Source organism: Giraffa tippelskirchi, chromosome 12 (genome assembly GCF_054371585.1).
Source record: "Giraffa tippelskirchi isolate mGirTip1 chromosome 12, T2T-mGirTip1v1.2.pri, whole genome shotgun sequence".
Lineage (NCBI taxonomy): Eukaryota > Metazoa > Chordata > Mammalia > Artiodactyla > Giraffidae > Giraffa > Giraffa tippelskirchi.
The window spans coordinates 15,525,730-15,544,679 of NC_137286.1; the positions used below are offsets into that span (position 1 = coordinate 15,525,730).

Consider the following 18,950-nt stretch of genomic DNA (forward strand, 5'->3'; position numbering starts at 1 on the left):
CATCCCACAGCAGCAGCACTGAGGGTCTGAGACTGAATCTACACAGCCCAAATGGTAGAAAATATTTACTATCTAGCTTTTCATGAAAACAGGTTGCTGATTTCAGCTTTATAGCATTGAATCCTCATAATCACCCCATGAAGAAAATGTAATTTATATACCCATTTCATACCTAAAGAAACTGAGACTAAAAATGTTAATTAGCTTGTAGATGCTACTGTAGAATAGATTCAATATCATTTTAATTGATTTAAGAGACCCAGTTATACATTTATCCACTATCCCAAGATGTTTTCAATAAATCATATACTCTTCATACAGCAAACTCTACAGAGAAAAAAAGAGGCTTATTAATTTGGGAGTTATGGATAAAAATGAAAAAGAGAAAAGTGGTACAAACTGCTCATACTCTATTGCTTCTACCCTTGGTTTTGGGAAAATATTATTTCTTAAAATCCAGGCATCTTCTTCAGAAAGGTGTTGGTAGGATGTGGTGGTCCTCAGCTGACTGCTTTAGGGTCTCTATTTTGCACCACTTAATTAGCACCTATCATTATTCTTGAGGATCTCAAAACATCTGAAGAAGGACAGCGTGTCCTCCAGAAATCCCAGCCCTGACCGCACCTCATCCCTGTGATAGCTTTCTCCTCAGTTCCCATTCATGAGATACTGGCTCTTTATAAGCGGTCCTGCTATCTGTCGCTATTGGGGAAGTAGTGGGAGATGGTGTCTTCCTGGTTTATTCTCTACTCATGCCTCATATAAAAGAACGAATTTTTTTTTACTAATTCTGTTCATTTTCACTACTTAGGGTGAACAATTTACTAATATTAGAAATCAAAACTTTTCTGTCAGGTAATATTTGAGTGTAAAGCTCTTGATAATTCTGAGATCATTTAAAGTGAAAACATACTCACTCTTTTTGAAACCGACATAAGTAGATTTGTTTGATTTCCAAACAGATAATCATAATAATATTTTAGAAGCTAATTTACCTTTCTTTGTGATTTTTGTTGGAGCATCAGAGACACTTAAAAAACCTCCTCCTCTGCACCAAGGCCCCGAAATTGGAGATGTAGGGCATATTGAAGTGATTGCAGAGTTTCTGCTGCTAGTTACAGACTTTTCTTTATCCCTGATACAGGTTCATTTATTACTGTTATTACTAGTAGTAGGAGACGTGGGTTTGATCCCTTGTCAGGAATATCCTCTGGAGAAAGAAATGGCAACCCACTCTAGTATTCTTGCCTAGAGAATTCCATGGACAGAGGGGCCTGATGGGTTACAGTCCAAGGGGTTGCAAAGAGTTGAACACGACTTAGCGACTAAAAAACAACAACAAACAAGTTTTAAAATAATTTTATATATTATAAAATGATACAATACTATAATGAGGTATGTATAAGATATTGTTTATGTGATAATTATCATTATTATAACTAGTAATGACAATATATGCATGTGTATATACCACTAATATTATATGATATTAATATATGTTATACTATTATATAGTACACATATAACTATATATTATATATGTATAATTATAGACAGTTGCATATATTTATTACTATCACAACTAATGTTTATTATATATGCTCTTGGCTGGATAATCACAGCAATAAATAGTCTAATGTATTAAAATTAAAACTTAAATGATTATTTTAATGCTCTTTAAATTAGTAGTCAGGAGTCTTATTGTAGAAAAATTTAGTACAAGAGCAATACACCTTTAATAGCCTGAAAAATAAGTTGATAAAGTCATTATAAATTAAGCTGATGAATTATTTTTAATTTTACATAACTCTTGACAACTGTCAAAAGGCTTTTATAAACTAAATAATTGTTAGTATGCCATTTATGTCTTATTTGTTAAGCCCAGGGTTTGATGGTAGCTCAGATGGTAAAAAATCTTCCTACAATGCAGGAAGCCTGGGTTCAATTCCTGGGTTGGGAAGATCACCTGGAGAAGGAAATGGCAACCCACTCCAGTATTCTTGCCTGGAGAATCCCATGGACAGAGCAGCCTGGTGGGCTACAGTCCATGGTGTCCCAAAGAGTCAGATATGACTGAGTGACTAACACTTTCATTTTCATTTTTTCCTGCACTGCAGGCAGAGTCTTTACCATCTGAGCCACCAGGGGAGCCCTAATTTAGTATATGATCTTTTATTGACCCATAAAATAAAATTTTAAATTTGATCATTTTTAAGGCAGGCAGCATTTAGCTGAGGGAGTAGCTTATCCCATTGCTATGTGAATACTTTAACTTATTGAAATATGATAAATGTGTGAATAGTCTCATACATTTTTTGAATTATAATTTAATGGTTGAATAAAACTATTCCTTTATGCTGCAAAACTCAGATATTTGAAGTTATGGCTATCTGTTTACTGGGATTTTTCCCCTGAAGTTTCAGAGACATATTCCATTTCATTGGTTTTAACAGCTTTATGATTTCACATAAGTTTGCCAAAGTTCTATTTAAAAGAAAACAAAAATACTACAGCTTTTACAATTTTTCCTTTATATAATAAAATAGCTAACTAGGGCTTCCTTCCCCACTCCGGTACTCTTGCTTGAAAATCCCATGGATGGAGGAGCCTGGTAGGCTGCGGTCCATGGGGTCGCGAAGAGTCGGACACGACTGAGCGACTTCACTTTCACTTTTCACTTTCATGCATTGGAGAAGGAAATGGCAACCCACTCCAGTGTTCTTGCCTGGAGAATCCCAGGGACGGGGGAACCTGCTGGGCTGCCGTCTATGGGGTCGCCCAGAGTCGGACACGACTGACGCGACTTAGCAGCAGCAGCAGGGCTTCCTTGATGGCTCAGACAGTAAAGAATCCACCTGCAGTGCGGGATACCTGGGTTCGATCCCTGGGTTGGGAAGATCCCCTGGAGGAGGACATGGGAACCTACTCCAGTTTTGTTGCCTGGAGAATCCCCATGGACAAAGGAGCCTGGGGAGCTACAGTCCGTGGGGTCGCAAAGAGTCAGACATGACTGAGAGACTAAGCACAACTAGATGTAGCCAATGTATCATATGCTCTAACAAACTTTAATAGTTATGAATGATTTAGTGTTGTATCTATTCAAAGTGTTAATTATTTTCAGTATTGTGCTTTGTAGAGATAACTGTTGTAATGTATATTTTGTAGCATGCTTTTCCATTTTAATGCTTGATGATTATTTGATCTCCTATTTCTATTTGCTTTATTTCCTTCTCATTTCTCATTGTTTTTCTATTCATTAATTTTTATTTGTTTGTTTACATTTATGGTCAACAAGTTTCATTTAGATCTGATAATCTATTTATTATTCTCTTTAATGATTCATTGATATATTTTCCTAGAAATTTTTTGAGTTTTTACACACTGGATATTTTAAACTTTCTTAATATTTTTTTCACTTTGATTAATTAAGTTAATGTTAATAATATATGTGTTGTATGTAAGATATGTTCAAAATGCATAATTTATGCCAACAAAATGTTTAGCTGGATAGGTGGATATTTTCTTGCTCAGTGTTTACATGAATATCTTGTAATCACATGAAAATAATCATCATAATAAGCAGTAACAGCACATTTCTGGAAATTTTTTTAACCAAAGATTTCAAAATTAATTTGGATTTTGTTACCCTTGAGTGTCATTAAAATATGCCATGATTTTTGTGTGTGAAAAAGATCCTAAGTAAGAGTTTTTAAGAATTATATGCAGGTTGAGCATTTTTTTTACTTTATCAAAACATCTTGTACATTTTAAAATATTCCTTTGTTGTATTGCTAGCAGAAATAATTTTTCTATGATAAGACCTTTAGAAATATAAGCCTACATGTTGTGCTTACATTTAGTAGAATATTAGTACAGTTTATCTTTTCTAGCCCTCATTTATTCTCCTGAATAAGTATCTCTCACAAGCTGGAAAAAAAGCCTTATTGTTTACCACTGTGCATTTATTCAGTAAAATACATTTTGTCCCCACTGGATGCCAGAAGATTAAAAAGAAGCTACCACTCTGTTTTAAATTAAATCAAATATCACTTTCTCTGTGAAAACTTCCTCATCTCCCTCAGTTCTGGTCACTTTGCTTTCTGTGATTATATTACATTAAAAAAATCTCCCCGAAGGTAATTATTTGAAAACTATAATGAGTACTCAGTGAGTGTTCTTAATTTCTCTATTTTCAGTAATCATTACAACGCCTGATATGTCCTGGTGTTCAATAAGTATTTGTTGGAAAATGAATGAATTATTCAGTGTAAGAAATGGGAATAGAAGTATAATTAAAGTTGGTCAATGGATATGAGCTAAAGTATTGCTAACTGGAGAAATAAACTAGGATATTTCTGGACAAGACAAAAAGAAGATGAAAGAGAGTGTATAATTTATACAGTAATTTAACATTTTGGGCTTCCCCAGTGACTCAGTGGTAAAGAAGTCCCCTGCAATGCAGGAGATGCAGGAGATATGGGTTTGATCCCTGGGTTGGGAAGAGTCCCCTGGAGGAGAGAATAGCAACCCATCCTAGTACTCTTGGCTGAAAAATCCCATGGGCAGGATAGCCTGGTGGGCTACAGTCCAAAGGGTCACAAAGAGTCGGGTGTGACTAAAGTGACTGAGCACGAATATTTAACATTTTAAGAAACTTAATGTTATTATATATAATTATACTATTGTATATATTGTATAATATACTGTTGAATAAAAAATTTTAACCCCTAGATTTGTTTCTTAGAATCATCGCATATATTAAAGTTTAAAAAACAAAATGCTTAGAGCAAAATACATTTAATTTACCTGCTATTTCTAATTTTAAGAATATAAAGGGAAATATTAACAGTGAGTATGTAGTTTTTCTGGAGACAATATTTGGAAAAGCAAGTGCAATAGTAAAGAAGAAGCAAGAACGAGGGAATAAGTAAACATTTTGTCTGCAATTTTACTCAACATTCATTAAAAACTATTCCATCTGCTTGTGGCTGTAAAAGTCCCCTGGATGCTAGTAAGCTCAATGTTATTACCTAGTAATCTAGTATCACTTGCTCCAGCTAATTAGTAATATCTCATATATATTCAAAGCACACTGCAGTGTATATATACTACCATTGATTGACATATAGCAGGAAAATTTTAAATATTTGTCAGTGAAAGAGTATAAAAATGTCTAGTTTTTACAAATAATCCTGCAATTATGAATTTAGCAATGATATACCAAGCCCCAGTTTTTTTCTTTCAGTGATAACCTAGAGAGGTTTAAGTTTTGGTATTGACCAAGATGTCCTTAAAAAAGTGAAAGGGAAAGTAACTCAGTTGTGTTCGACTCTTTGCTCCCCATGGACTATACAGTCCATGGAATTCTCCAGGCCAGAATACTGGAGTGGGTAGCTTTTCCCTTCTCCAGGGGATCTTCCCAACCCAGGGATCAAACCCAGGTCTCCCACATTGCAGGCAGATTTTTTACTAGCTGAGCCACTAGGGAAGCCCAGGTGTCCTTAATGTTTCCCTCTAATTTATGTAGGTTTCATCCTGAGTATAGGCCCCTGACCACCTTTTTCTTAGAAGATGTACTTTAGAAAACTTGCAATTGTAAATTTTTTTTCTGCCTTTTTGAGTTGTAAATTTTCTCCCAGCCTCTTACAAATTTTACATCCCAGGAATGTTTTTCTCAAAAATTTGGGAGCTATCTCTTTGAAATATAATTACCAAGAAGGATAGGATGCCTGTCTCCCGGTCTCTGTAGGAAGGTAGGAGCTTAATTTCTATAAGTACAAATTAGCAGAGATGGACTAATCACATCGATCAACCTGCCTTCTCATGTCTTCTAGGACTTTTCCACTAGCTCACATTAGTGCTTAAAAGCTCTTCACCTTGAATTCAATCTTTCCCCTCTATTGCAATAATCTTGTCCCATCTTATAATATTATTAAAGTCTTTTTTTTTTTTACCATTTTTAACAGTATAGTTCAGTACAGTTTCTCTTTGACATTATAGAATTTAAATATAAGCTATAGACAACAGGTTTCTCTGTAGTAGTCATCATCCTAACAACTAACATGAAAAAAAAAAATCAGTTGGCAAAATCATGGTTGCTGTGGTTTCTTAGCACAGTCTTCAGATTTTCTTTTCCTGGTGTGGGCAGCAGATCCCAGTGATGGTTAATTTTAGGTGTCTACTTGATGAAGCCACGGGTGCCCAGACACTTGGTTTAAACATTATTCTGGGAATGTACCTCTGTGAGGATGCTTCTGGATGAAATGAAATTAACATTTTAATTCATAGACTGAGTAAAGCAGATTGCCCTCCCTAATATGTATGGGTCTCATCCAATCAACTAAAGAATAGAACCAAAAGGCTGAATAAGAGGAAACTCCTCCTATCTGACTGTACGTGCCCTAGGTCTGCCTCTCCCTCTGTCTGCACTCCGTCTTGACTTCTTTGTATGATCCTTCAAGATTTGCCAGGTACTTCCTCCAACACCTGTGAGTAATTAATTTCTCTCTTTTTCTATCTTTGAACTACAGCTCACCATCCAGCATCCTGTGTACCAACTGATGAATGTTAGTTTCACAGAATCATACTTAGCTTATCAATCCTTTTTTCTCCCCTTTTAGTGGTTGCTCTAGAGTTTTCAATGTTCATTTACAACCAATCCGAGTCCACTTTTATATTATATCGTATGATTTCACAAGTAGTGTGAGGTACATTATAACAGCAAAATAATTTTAATTCCTCCTTCCATCCCTTATATCACTGCTGTCATTCATTTCACTTATATATGTGTATATGTACATTTATAATATAAAATCAAATACATTTTTGCTATTCTTTTGAACAAACTATTATTTCTCAGATCAATTAAGAATAAAAAAAATAAACCCTTTTTATTTTATCTTCACTTATTCCATCTTTGGGCTTCCCTGGTGGCTCAGACAGTAAAGAATCTGCCTGCAATGTGGGAGACCTGGGTTTGATCCTTGAATTGGAAAGATCCCTGGAGGAGGGCATGGCAGCCCACTCCATTATTCTTGCCGGGAGAATCCCCTATGGACAGAGGAGCCTGGCGGGCTACAGTCCATGGGGTCACAAAAAGTCATACATGACTGAGCGACTATGCACAGCACAACATTCCATCTTTGGTACTCCTCCTTTCTCTATGTGCTGCTGCTGCTGCTGCTGCTAAGTCGCTTCAGTCGTGTCCGACTCTGTGCGACCCCATAGACGGCAGCCCACCAGGCTCCCTTGTCCCTGGGATTCTCCAGGCAAGAATACTGGAGTGGGTTGCCATTTCCTTCTCCAGTGCATGAAAGGGAAAAGTGAAAATGAAGTCGCTCAGTTGTGTCCGACTCTTAGCGAGCCCATGGATTGTAGCCTACCAGGCTCCTCTGTCCATGGGATTTTCCAGGCAAGAGTACTGGAGTTGGGTGCCATTGCCTTCTCCGTTTCTCTATGTAGACCTGAGTTTTTGACCTATATAACTTTCCCCCCTCTCTGAAGAACTTCTTTCATCATTTCTTTCAAGGCAGGTTGACTGGCAATAATTTTTGTTTGTCTGAGAAAGTGTTAATTTGTTCACTTTTGAAAGATAGTTTGCAAGGTAAAGGATTCTATGCTGGTGGATTTTTTTTCTCTCAGAACTTTAAATGTTTCACTCCACTTTATTACTGATATGTTTTCTGAGGAGAAGTCAGATATAATTTTTTCTTTTTTCCTCTATAAGTAAGGTATTGTTTCCTTTAACACTTTTCAGGATTTTTTCCTTTGTCTTTTATCTTCTGTAGTATGAAAATAATAGCCCTAGACTTAGCTTTATTGGGACTTATCATACATGATAGTCTGTAAACTTCCTGGATCTACGGTTTAGTGCCTGAAATTAATTTGGGAAAATTCTGTCATTATTGTTTCAAATAGTTCTTCTTTTCTCTTTTTTTCTGCTTTGGTATTACTATTATGCATGTGTTATATCTTTTGTAGTTGTCGCATAGACCTTGGATATTCTATGTCTTTTTTCTTCTTTCTTTTCATTTTTTTAAAAAATTGGGATATAGTTCCTTTACAATATTGTGTTAGTTTCTGCTGTATAATGAAGTGAATCAGCTATTGACATAAATCACAGGAGGATCTTTTTTGACCCACCTCCTAGAGTTATGACAATAAAAACAAAAATAAACAAATGCTTTTCTTTTTTTGAGAATTCTATTGATATATCCTCAGCCTGTCCAGTCTACCAATAAGCCCATCAAATGTAATTTTCCTCTCTGTATGGTTTTTTTCATCTAGCATTTGGTTTGGTTCTTTCTTAGAATTTCCATCTCTTTACTTAACATTATCCATCTGTTCTCTTCTTTATCCATTAGAGCCCTTAACATATTAATCACAGATGTTTTAAATTTGTGGACTGATAATTCCAACATTCCTGCCATGTATGGTTCTGACACTTACTCTGTCTCTTCAAATTGTGTTTTTGTCTTTTGGTATATCTTGTAATTTTTTTTTTTTTTTTGATAGCTGGACATGATATACTAAGTAAAAGGCCTTGCTGTAAATAGGCCTTAATTATGTGGCAGTGAGGTGTGACTGCAGGAAACATTCTGTAGTTCTAAGATTAGGTCTCAGGCTTTTGGTAAGCCTTTGCCCCTGGACTGTGAACTTCAGAAGTGTTTCTCAGTTTTTTCTCTCCACTTAGGTGGAACAAGATGGCTAGTGTGGGCTGGATCTGAATATTTCCCATCTTCCAGGTAGAATGCTAGAGCCAACTGGAGTTTGATATTTCCTTTTCTTAGGTCGGGTAGACTCTGATAATACCCCAGCAGGTTAGGCTCTGGTTGATTAGTTTCTGCAGGTTAGGCTCTCGTTAATTAGTTTCTGCTGAGGGCAGTCCCTTGTTAAGAGGAACAGAGTTCTCTGGCCTATTTCAAAAGGTTTCTTTTTACCTCTTTTGAAAGGAAGCAAGAAGGAATTTTTCTCTGATGTTTACTGTTGGAATCTGGTTGAGTCTCTAGGTGAATATCACAGTAATGTGGGACCCGCATAGTGGAGTCCCCATGGAGTTTTTAACTATCAGAGTTGTCTGAACTCAGCCTCCAGCTATTTGTCAATTAGAGTTTAGGTTTTTCCACCCCAGCAATGGTTCCCATGGCAACTTATAGTCATGAATTTCTGCTCCAGAAAGCCATGATTCCCTACAATCAACTGTCTGTCTCTCCAGTATTGGGAGCAGATATGTGTCCAGTGTCTGTTACTAAATCTAAGCCAAGTTTGTGGTCTTGCCTATATGTGCTTCCTGCGAGATGGGCATGTTGTGTGTAGCATTCTGGTCAGGTACTTAGGAGACCTGGGGCCAAGGTGAGTTCTGCTGCTGACTAACAGCATTGAACATTGTTTCCTTACTTCTAACAAAGCTTGGTTACATACATAAGGTACTTTGTGATGTATTATTTGAGTACTTTTAATGGTAGGCAAAATAATAACCCCTGTTCAAAGACAGTCATGTCCTAATCTCCAGAACTTGTAAATTGTTTAGTGGAAAGGGGGAATTAAGGTTGCTGATAGAATTAAGGCAGCTAATTAGCTGACCTGGAGATGAGAATAATATCCTGGTTTAACCAGGTGGGCCCAATGTAGGCAAAAGTCCTTAAAAGCAAGAGAGAGTAAGGAGCAGGAGAGCCAGTGTCAGAGTGGGAAGAAGGGAGCAGGGAGCTGAGAAATTCAGGCAGCCTCTAGGAGCTTGGGAAAGGTAAGGCGACACTCCCCTAGAGTCACCAAAAGGAATTCAAGCCTGCAAATAGCTTGAATTTAGCCTACTGTGACCCTTTTTCAGACTTCTGGTCTCAGAATTATAAGACGATAAGTTTGTTTTAAGCCACCAAGTTTGCAGTAATTTGTTACAGCAGCAGCAGAAAACTAACACAATTATCCTTACAAACCTGCAATGTAGATATCATTTTGCCTGTTTTGTAGACAGAGAAGGAGGCTCAGAGGTTACATGGCATGCTTAAGGAAACTTGACCAAAATATTGTTTAGGAAATTAACTCGGGTGTTTGGACTCCAAATCCAGTGAACTTTTTATTATAAAACAAAGAGGTTGGATGACATACTCTCTAAAGTTCTTCAGGCTGTAACATTTACTGATTTAAAGTGTCAAATGAAATCTCAGACTAAAATGGGAGGACTTTTGGCTGTGTATCTCCTCAGTTCTCAGGAGTGTTTCTAAAGCAAAAAGGTTTTGGCATCATTTTGCTGCATAGTAAAATATGTGGGTTCTTTGTAGCGTGTGTGTGTGTGTGTTTCCAGATGTAAGCCTTGTAGCCTTTGCTCTTAGTTCTGAAGTTTAGCTGCTTAGGCTCTTTCACATATATCACTGAAATAGCTTTTCCCTTCTGTGCTGTTAGGGATTTACTAACAGTTCACCAAACTGACTTTCTGCTGACAGAAACTGATTTTTGCTTGACCTGTTTTTTGAATGAAATCCCTTTTCAACAATTCAAAACATTTGAAAAAGTCGGCTTAAATTTGGCATCTGTTTAAAAACATTAGTTTCTTATATACATGAAAACTAATACGTGTTTTTATATACTGGTATAAGTTCCTTTAAAGTATGTTTTATTTTTTAAATGTCGTTTTAAAGTGCCAGTGTTTTAAATTCAAAATATCATTTAATAGGATTTAGAGAAAAATGTATAGAAATATGGTCCATAATTCCACTGACAAGATGATTCTCTGTTGACCTTTCATAAAAAAGGGACATAATCTATGCACATGCTTATAAAACATAAACAGAATAGTGTTGTAAAATGAAAGGACAAAAGAATGGTTTTATGTGACTAGTTTGGTTTATGTGTAAATTATTAAATTTAATAAAACTGAATCACTTTCTATAAGCAGTGTTACATATTTGTGTTGTATATTAGGTAGCCAAACAAGAGAAAGAAAATTCTACATGAAATGCTGCTTACCTGATTTGTCATTGCAAAAAACCTAGATTCTTACCCTATCATTTGGGGTCCACTTTTCATGTGATTTAGGAAGTAGTTTTAAAAATTGCACTCAGTGAAATTTGACCCAAAACTTTATAAATAAAACAACAGATGAACTTGAGAACGACTTAACTCAGAGAAGAGTGAAATGCACAATTATTTGTATATAAAAGAAACTGCAAATGTTATTTTACATCTTTTCTTAGTAAATGTGGATGAAATTCTTTGTTGGGGTAATTAAGATACTTGTTTTAGTGTATTTTCCTTTTTCATCTATTGTCAAAATTTTACTTGTTTACTGATCTCCTCTATTCCTGCATTTGGCAGCAAAATAGTTACTTTCATATGCCATGGCTCTTATCTCTCATTGCAGAGAGTACCTGGCTCCTTAGTCAGAAGCTGTTTATAGTTTAGACTTGACATAAAAATCTACTTCAAATACACCCTAATTTGTTACAAGTTGTGTATCTGGATCTGAGATCTCTCTCCATCCATGTACCTGGTGTGACTCTAGTAAGTTTCTAGCGAAAGAAAAGGATGTTTGTGGTGCAGCAAAACCATCACAAACTTTTGGCAGGAAAGGTTGTTCTTCATTGTGTAAGGGAAATACAGCCACCTAATTGCAAAAATAATGGTAAAGAATGGCAATATGGAAAAATTTTGTATGCCAGTCTTAAATCTCTACTGGTTGTAAAACTTCAGGTATGTTTTTTTTTGGTTTTGGTTTTTATTAAAGTATATTGTTTACTCTCTTCAGGACTTCTATCAAAAAAGGCTGGTGCCAGGGTGGGCAAGAATATTAAAGAGTGGCCCTGCTGTTAAGGAGCTCTTTTATTCATAGGAGCAACAGACTATACTTGAAGAGTTAAATATTAGGATAAAATAGAATTCAATGAAAACTGCACAGTGTATGTATAATTTACAAATAAGTCTTTAAAAAATTTATTGGAGTATAGTTGCTTCACAGTGGTATATTAGTTTCTTGCTGTATAGTTGAATGAATCAGTTATACGTATACATATATCCACTCTGTTTTGGATTTCCCACCCATTTAGGTCACCATGGAACATTGAGTAGGGTACCCTGTGCTATACAGTATGTTCTCATTAAGTATCTTTTTATACATCATAATGGGTATGTGTTGATCCCAATCCATCCCACCTACCCTTTCCTTCCTTTTCCCCATGTGTCCATATGTTTGTTCTTTGTGTCTATTTTAATCTTTCATGGAAACGCTTACTAGACAAATGGGAAAAGAAATCCTTTTATTTGTATGAATTATGAATAATTTGAATCCATGAAATATCACTCATTTAGCATTGTTAGAAACTTTAAACATGAGCATAATTATCACAACAATGCTATGGTGTGTTACTATATTTTTCCTTTTTTTTTTATGCATCAGGAAATGAAGAAAAAAGTTAAATAACATGTTGAAGACCATTGGGCTATAAAGTCACATGGAAATATAAGTGGGGGCTCTTGATACCAAAGTATGTGTTCTTCTGTACCTTACTACCACTAAATTAATTAGAATTGTCTTATTTTTCACCCTGATAATAAGCTATCTTACACACTTACAAAGGTGATTGCAGTATTTTATCAGATACAAACATTTCCAAAACTTATTTTCTACCCAAAGACAGACGATTTGACTTTTAGACATACCCTTTCTAGGGAAATAATAGATATGAAAGAGAAACAGTGGTATGAGGAGATCAATAATTAAACTGCAAAAAATCAAAAGTGTGTACATAAGCATAAGCCATAATTTTTTGCTTTAATTCTATACTTCTTTAAATGTTTTCAAAAGGTTTCTTTTTTCTTAGAAGGAAATGACTCCCAAGTAATCATTTGTTCATCCTGTAGTCATTTGTTGATAATGAAAAGGAACAATATGTGGTGAGACTCAATTCCAGTTGAAATTATTGTGTGCTTTTGTATAAGATTATAAATTGCCATTCAATCAAGTACATCATTCTTAGAATTTGTGATGGAAATGTGCCACAAACTATTAATTAACTCCTCATCCAATGTGAGAACATTATGTACTAAAATCAAGTTGAACCCCAAAAGATTCCATGTTGAAAGTTTTATATCTTATAGCATGAATAAAAATAAAATATATTAGACTTTAAAGCAATTTTATAGAGAAGGGATCTAATGATAGGGGTTTAAGGAAATATTTTAAATGAATGGACACAATTTAGAATCTAGGTTAAATTGATTTAAAGGGCTTAAATTTTGAGCATCTATGATATCTTCCAATATTAAAACTGATTTAACTGTCATGTATACAGACTACTTGTGGGTGTGCATGTGCCTCTGTGTGAATATATGTGTGTGTTGGTCACTCAGCCATGTCCGACTCTGTGACCCTGTGAATTGTAGCCCACCAGGCTCCCCTGTCCATGGGATTCTTCAGGCAAGGATACTGGAGTGGGTTGCCATTCCCTTCTCCAGGGGATCTTCCTTACCCAGGAATTGAAACCAGATATCCTGCATCAGAGGCAGATTCTTTACCTTCTGAGACACCAAGGAAGCCCTATGTGAATATATGTGCGTAGGCAATCTCAGCATATGCTGCTTGTGCTCAGTCTTATCTGACTCTTTGCGACCATTTGGACTGCAGCCCCCCAGGCTCCTTTGTCTATAGGATTTCCGAGGCAGTAATACTGGAGTGGGTTGCCATTTTATCTTGCAGGAGAGCTTCCTGATCCAGGGATCGAACCCACATTTCCTGAGACTCCTGAACTGGTAGGCAAATTTTTACTGCTGAGACAGCATACTGAATTACCAAATTACCAATTCATACAATTTTATTTTAGTCTATCTTGACATGTATTTCTTCATGTTTATCAATGTTTCAGTTGTTAGGGAAAGAGGATTTCTTTGGATATATATTTATGTTGGTTGACAGTTATTTTATAAAAGTTTTTTCTTTTTTTTGGTTAGCAATGTGTAGTGAGGTAAAGGAGTTGAAGTGAGGGTATAATTAAAATGTGAAATTAGGTCTCGAGCAAAAAGAAGGAACCAAAGTTGGTGATCCATCCAGACTTAATTGACTAGTATATATCAGGAATTTTATATTTGCAGCATTTAGTTCATTCTAAATGACAATTTTAGTTCACGTTTTTCACCTCTGAAATGAGGATGGATCATACAATTGACAGTATTTTATGATTATTGGCCAGAAAGCAGTTTCAGTGCAGTTTCTTTCACTGTGCATGTAGGGATTGGGTCATAGATGTTCATTACAATTGAGTATATGCACTATGCTACTAAATGTTTAATTTGATAGTTAAATGTTGAATCACTTAAAGATAACTTGAATAATAAATGAGTACAGTTATTGCCTGAAAACCTTCCACTTATAAAGTAGGGTGATATTAAAAATTAAAGTATATAGCCTCAAAAATAATGTCTAGAAATTAAGATCTGGTTCCAGGTATTGCCTGTTGTTAATGGCGTGCCATTATCTTTATCCAACAGTGAGGTACCTGGCTCTCATTATCTGCAACTTATTTATCTACTCGTTTTTTCAAACATAGGGTTGAACAATTGCTAACCCATACCATATGAAAGTCGCTCAGTTGTGTCCAACTCTTTGCAACCCCATGGACAATACAGTCTGTGGAATTCTCCAGGCCAGAATACTGGAGTGGGTAGCCGTTCCCTCCTCCAGCAGATCTTCCCAATCCAGGGATCGAACCTAGTTCTCCCGCATGGCAGGTGGATTCTCAGCTGATAAAAAATTCGCCTTCTGTGCAGGAGACCCCGGTTCAGTTCCTGGGTGGGGAATATGCTGTGGACAGAGCCTATCCTTTCAGTATTCTTTGGCTTCCGCCTGCAATGCAGGAGTCCTGGGTTGGATCTTTGGGTTGGGAAGATTCCCTGGAGAAGGGAAAGGCTACCCACTCCAGTATGAATATTTGAGAATCTGCCTGGGTAATGTCATAGCACATGTAATTTGGGACTTCCCAGGTAGCTCAATGGTAAAGAATCTGCCTGCAATGCAGGAGAACTGCGTTCAATCTCTGGGTCAGGAAGATCCCCTGGAGGAGAGCTTGGCAACCCACTCCAGTATTCTTGCCTAGAGATTCCCATTAGAGGAGTCTGGTGGGCTACAGTCCATGGGGTTGCAAAGAGTTGCACACAATTGAGCAACTAATACACACACACACACTGTGAAAAACAAATTTACCCAACTAAGCACACTGTTGGACACACTCTTGTCTTTAGCTTTATATAGCTTTATAGCTCTGGGAGTTGGTGATGGACAGGGAAGCCTGGTGTGCTGCAATTCATGGGGTCACAGTGGCAGACACAACTGACCAAATGAACTGAACTTATAGTTAAAATACTGTTTTAAAAGTTAGTTCAGCTATTAACTATCTATTCAGAGAGATGTAAAGAATGAAAAGAACTCTATTCCCCCATTGCTGGCTTAGAGATGAAGGAGAGCATCAGAAGGAATATAAACTCCTTCTTCAAGCTGAAGTCAACTCTCGCTGACAGTCAGGAAGGAAATAGGACCTGAATTCAGAAAATCAGCTAAATAAGGTTAGACATTTCTCAAAACCTCAGTTAAAAAAAAAAAAAGGCAGCTCTACCACACCTTGATTTCAATCTGTGAAACCCGGATCAGAGAAAATCAGTGGTACCAACTTGGATTTCTGCTCATTTATTGTCTTTAAGATTGGCTCAGCTGATTTCTCTATAGGAGAGTGAGATGATAAACTTTTGTTTTAGGTCAATAGGTTTGTGGTAATATTTCCTAGTAGAAATAGAAAATGAACTGGGTATCCTACCCAATCATTCATAACCTCTGCCATGAAAATGGAGAAGTAAATGGCAACCCACTCCAGTATTCTTGCCTAGAGAATCCTGTGGACGGAGGAGCCTGGTGGGCTGCTGTCCATGGGGTCGCACAGAGTCGGGCGCGACTGAAGCGACTTAGCATGCGTGCATGCATTGGAGAAGGAAATGGCAACCCACTCCAGTATTCTTGCCTGGAGAATCCCAGGAACGGAGGAGCCTCGTGGGCTTCAGTCTGTGGGGTCACACAGAGTTAGACACGACTGCAGCAGCAGCAGCATGAGAAAAGATCAGACAAACACAAAATAACCAACCTTTCCTCTTCAGAGATGTAAAGCACATCAAATATACTATAACACAGTGGAGAGAATTAGAGTGACAGTGGCAACTCAATGCAGTGGAAGTTCCTGGATTTGATATAAAACAGAAAAGAGAGATTTATAGGGAAAAACTGGTGAAGTTAAATAAAGTTTGCATTTTGGTTGATAGTATTCTACAAATATTAATTTCTAGGTTTTGAGAATTATAATGTGGTTATATGCCATAACTTTGAGGAGAGCTGGGTAAAGTTACATGGAAAGGCTCAGTGCTATTTAGAAACTCATTTCAGAGTCTAAAATTGCTTTAAAATAAAGAAATTATGCAAATGGAGGTTACCATCTTGTAAGGAAATCTCGGAGACAATAAAAGAGCAGTCTGAGAAATGCTTTTCAGTGTGCTTTATAACAGAAAATGTTTGGGAAAATGCACATTGACAATTGTGAGTAAGAAATAACTCAGAAGAGTTGGACACTGAGTATGAGGCTGATTTAAGAATAACCAATTTGCTTATCTCTTTATTTTTATATATGCATAATGATAAACATTTATAACTAAATTACTTTTAAAAAGAACCCTGTAAAATAAGTGATCAGAAAGCATTGTGTCATAGCTTAATTAGCCATATGCACTGTGGTATAGTGGAATCAGGGCATTTTGCAACTGGTGGTGTCTTAGGTGATAGAATGCATCTTTGTATCTCTTAACCCTTACACCAAACATGCAGTGAAATATTACCATTATTCCTATTTACAAAAGAGGAAACTAAATGTGAGTGATATTAATTTGCTTACACTCATAGTATTAACAAGGAGCATAGCTGAAATGTAAAGCAATTCTGTCAAACTAAAAAGCAGATGTTCTTTACACAAAACATACTACCTCCCATAACAAAGATTATGCAACAGGGCAGAAATTGACCATATACTCAGAATATAACTATCCTTAATCCTTTAGGCTGGCACCTCTAACATGCAGTGTATTCAGTAGGAACTTAATTCTATAAATGAAGTAATCTAGTTTATTTAGAAGTAAGAAATGTTGAAATTTAGAAAATAACCCCATAATTTGCTCATTTAGATATTAATTGCTTTCTGAGGCACGAAGTAGCCATAATGAGGGTGGTCTCATTTTGTTTAGATCAAATAAGTGAAACACACACTATTCTGAATGATTTTTAACTTTATTATTATTAACTTTATTATTTTTAACTTTCTAATTCAGTTCAGTCAGTTCACTATTTTTAACTTTCCTATTCAGTTTAGTTCAGTTCACTCAGTCATGTCCGACTCTTTGTGACCCCATGAATTGCAGCACGCCAGGCCTCCCTGTCCATCACCAACTCCCGGAGTCCACCCAAACCCATGTCCATCGAGTCGGTGATGCCATCCAGCCATCTCATCCTCTGTCATCCCCTTCTCCTCCTGCCCTCAATCTTTTCCAGCATCAGGGTCTTTTCAAATAAGTCAGCCCTTAGCATCAGATGGCCAAGTACTGGAGTTTCAGCTTCAGCATCAGTCCTTCCAATAAATATTCAGGACTGATTTCCTTTAGGATGGACTGGTTGGATTTCCTTGAAATCCAAGGGACTCTCAAGAGTCTTTTCCACCACCACAGTTCAAAAACATCAATTCTTTGGCACTCAGCTTTCTTTATAGTCCAACTCTCACTTCCATACATGACCACTGGAAAAACAATAGCCTTGACTAGAGGGACTTTTGTTGACAAAGTAATGTCTCTGCTTTTTAACATGCTATCTAGGTTGGTCATAACTTTCCCCCGAAGAAGTAAGCGTCTTTTAATTTCATGGCTGTAGTCACCATCTGCAGTGATTTTGGAGCCCAGAAAAATAGTCAGCCACTGTTTCCACTGTTTCCCCTCTATTTCCCATGAAGTGATGGGACCAGATGCCATGATCTTAGTTTTCTGAATATTGAGCTTTAAGCCAACTTTTTTACTCTCCTCTTTCACTTTCATCAAGAGGCTCTTTAGTTCTTTTTCACTTTCTGCCATAAGGGTGGTGTCATCTGCATATCTGAGGTTATTGATATTTCTCCTGGCAATCTTGATTCCAGCTTGTGCTTTCTCCAGCCCAGCATTTCTCATGATGTACTCTGCATATAAGTTAAATAAGCGGGGTGACAATATACAGTACTCCTTTTCCTATTTGGAACCTGTCTGTTGTTCCATGTCCAGTTCTAACTGTTGCTTCCTGACCTGTGTACAGGTTTCTCAAGAGGCAGGTCAGGTGGTCTGGTATGCCCATCTCGTGGAGAATTTTCCACAGTTTATTGTGTTCCACACAGTCAAAGGCTTTGGCATAGTCAATAAAGCAGAAATAGATGTTTTTCTGGAACTCTCTTGCTTTTTCGATGGTCCAGCAGATGTTGACAATTTGATCACTGGTTCCTCTGCCTTTTCTAAAACTAGCTTGAACATCTGGAAGTTCACGGTTCACGGATTGCTGAAGCCTGGCTTGGAGAATTTTAAACATTACTTTACTAGCGTGTGTGATGATTTTAGCCTATTAGAAATAGTGCAAACAAGGGTGACAGTGGGAATATTCTCCTATAGCTGCTGCTGCTGCTAAGTCGCTTCAGTCGTGTCTGACTCTGTGCGACCCCAGAAACAGCAGCCCACCAGGCTCCCCCATCCCTGGGATTCTCCAGGCAAGAATACGGGAGTGGGTTGCCATTTCCTTCTCCAACGCATGAAAGTGAAAAGTGAAAGTGAAGCCGCTCAGTCGTGTCTTGACTCTTCGCGACCCCGTGGACCGCAGCCTACCAGGCTTCTTCGTCCATGGGATTTTCCAGGCAAGAGTACTGTAGTGC

The 18,950-nt window shown here is 37.0% G+C and overlaps 1 protein-coding gene across 18 annotated transcripts in view; it reads left to right on the forward strand.

Moving 5' to 3' along the window:
- The window catches only part of LOC145529023 (uncharacterized), a 1,122,255-nt gene that overhangs the window by 725,733 nt on the left and 377,572 nt on the right, over window positions 1–18,950 (forward strand). For 3 of the 18 annotated variants that reach the window (XR_014070841.1, XR_014070840.1, XM_081548510.1), the window contains exon 5: window positions 13,688–13,740. The exons of the other annotated variants lie outside the window; for them this stretch is intronic. Coding sequence is in view for 1 of the 3 variants with exons in the window: in XM_081548510.1 (XP_081404636.1) it covers window positions 13,688–13,740 (53 nt within the window). In the remaining 2 variants the exon portion in view is untranslated. The remainder of the gene's footprint in view (window positions 1–13,687; window positions 13,741–18,950) is intronic. 18 annotated transcript variants of the gene reach the window in all.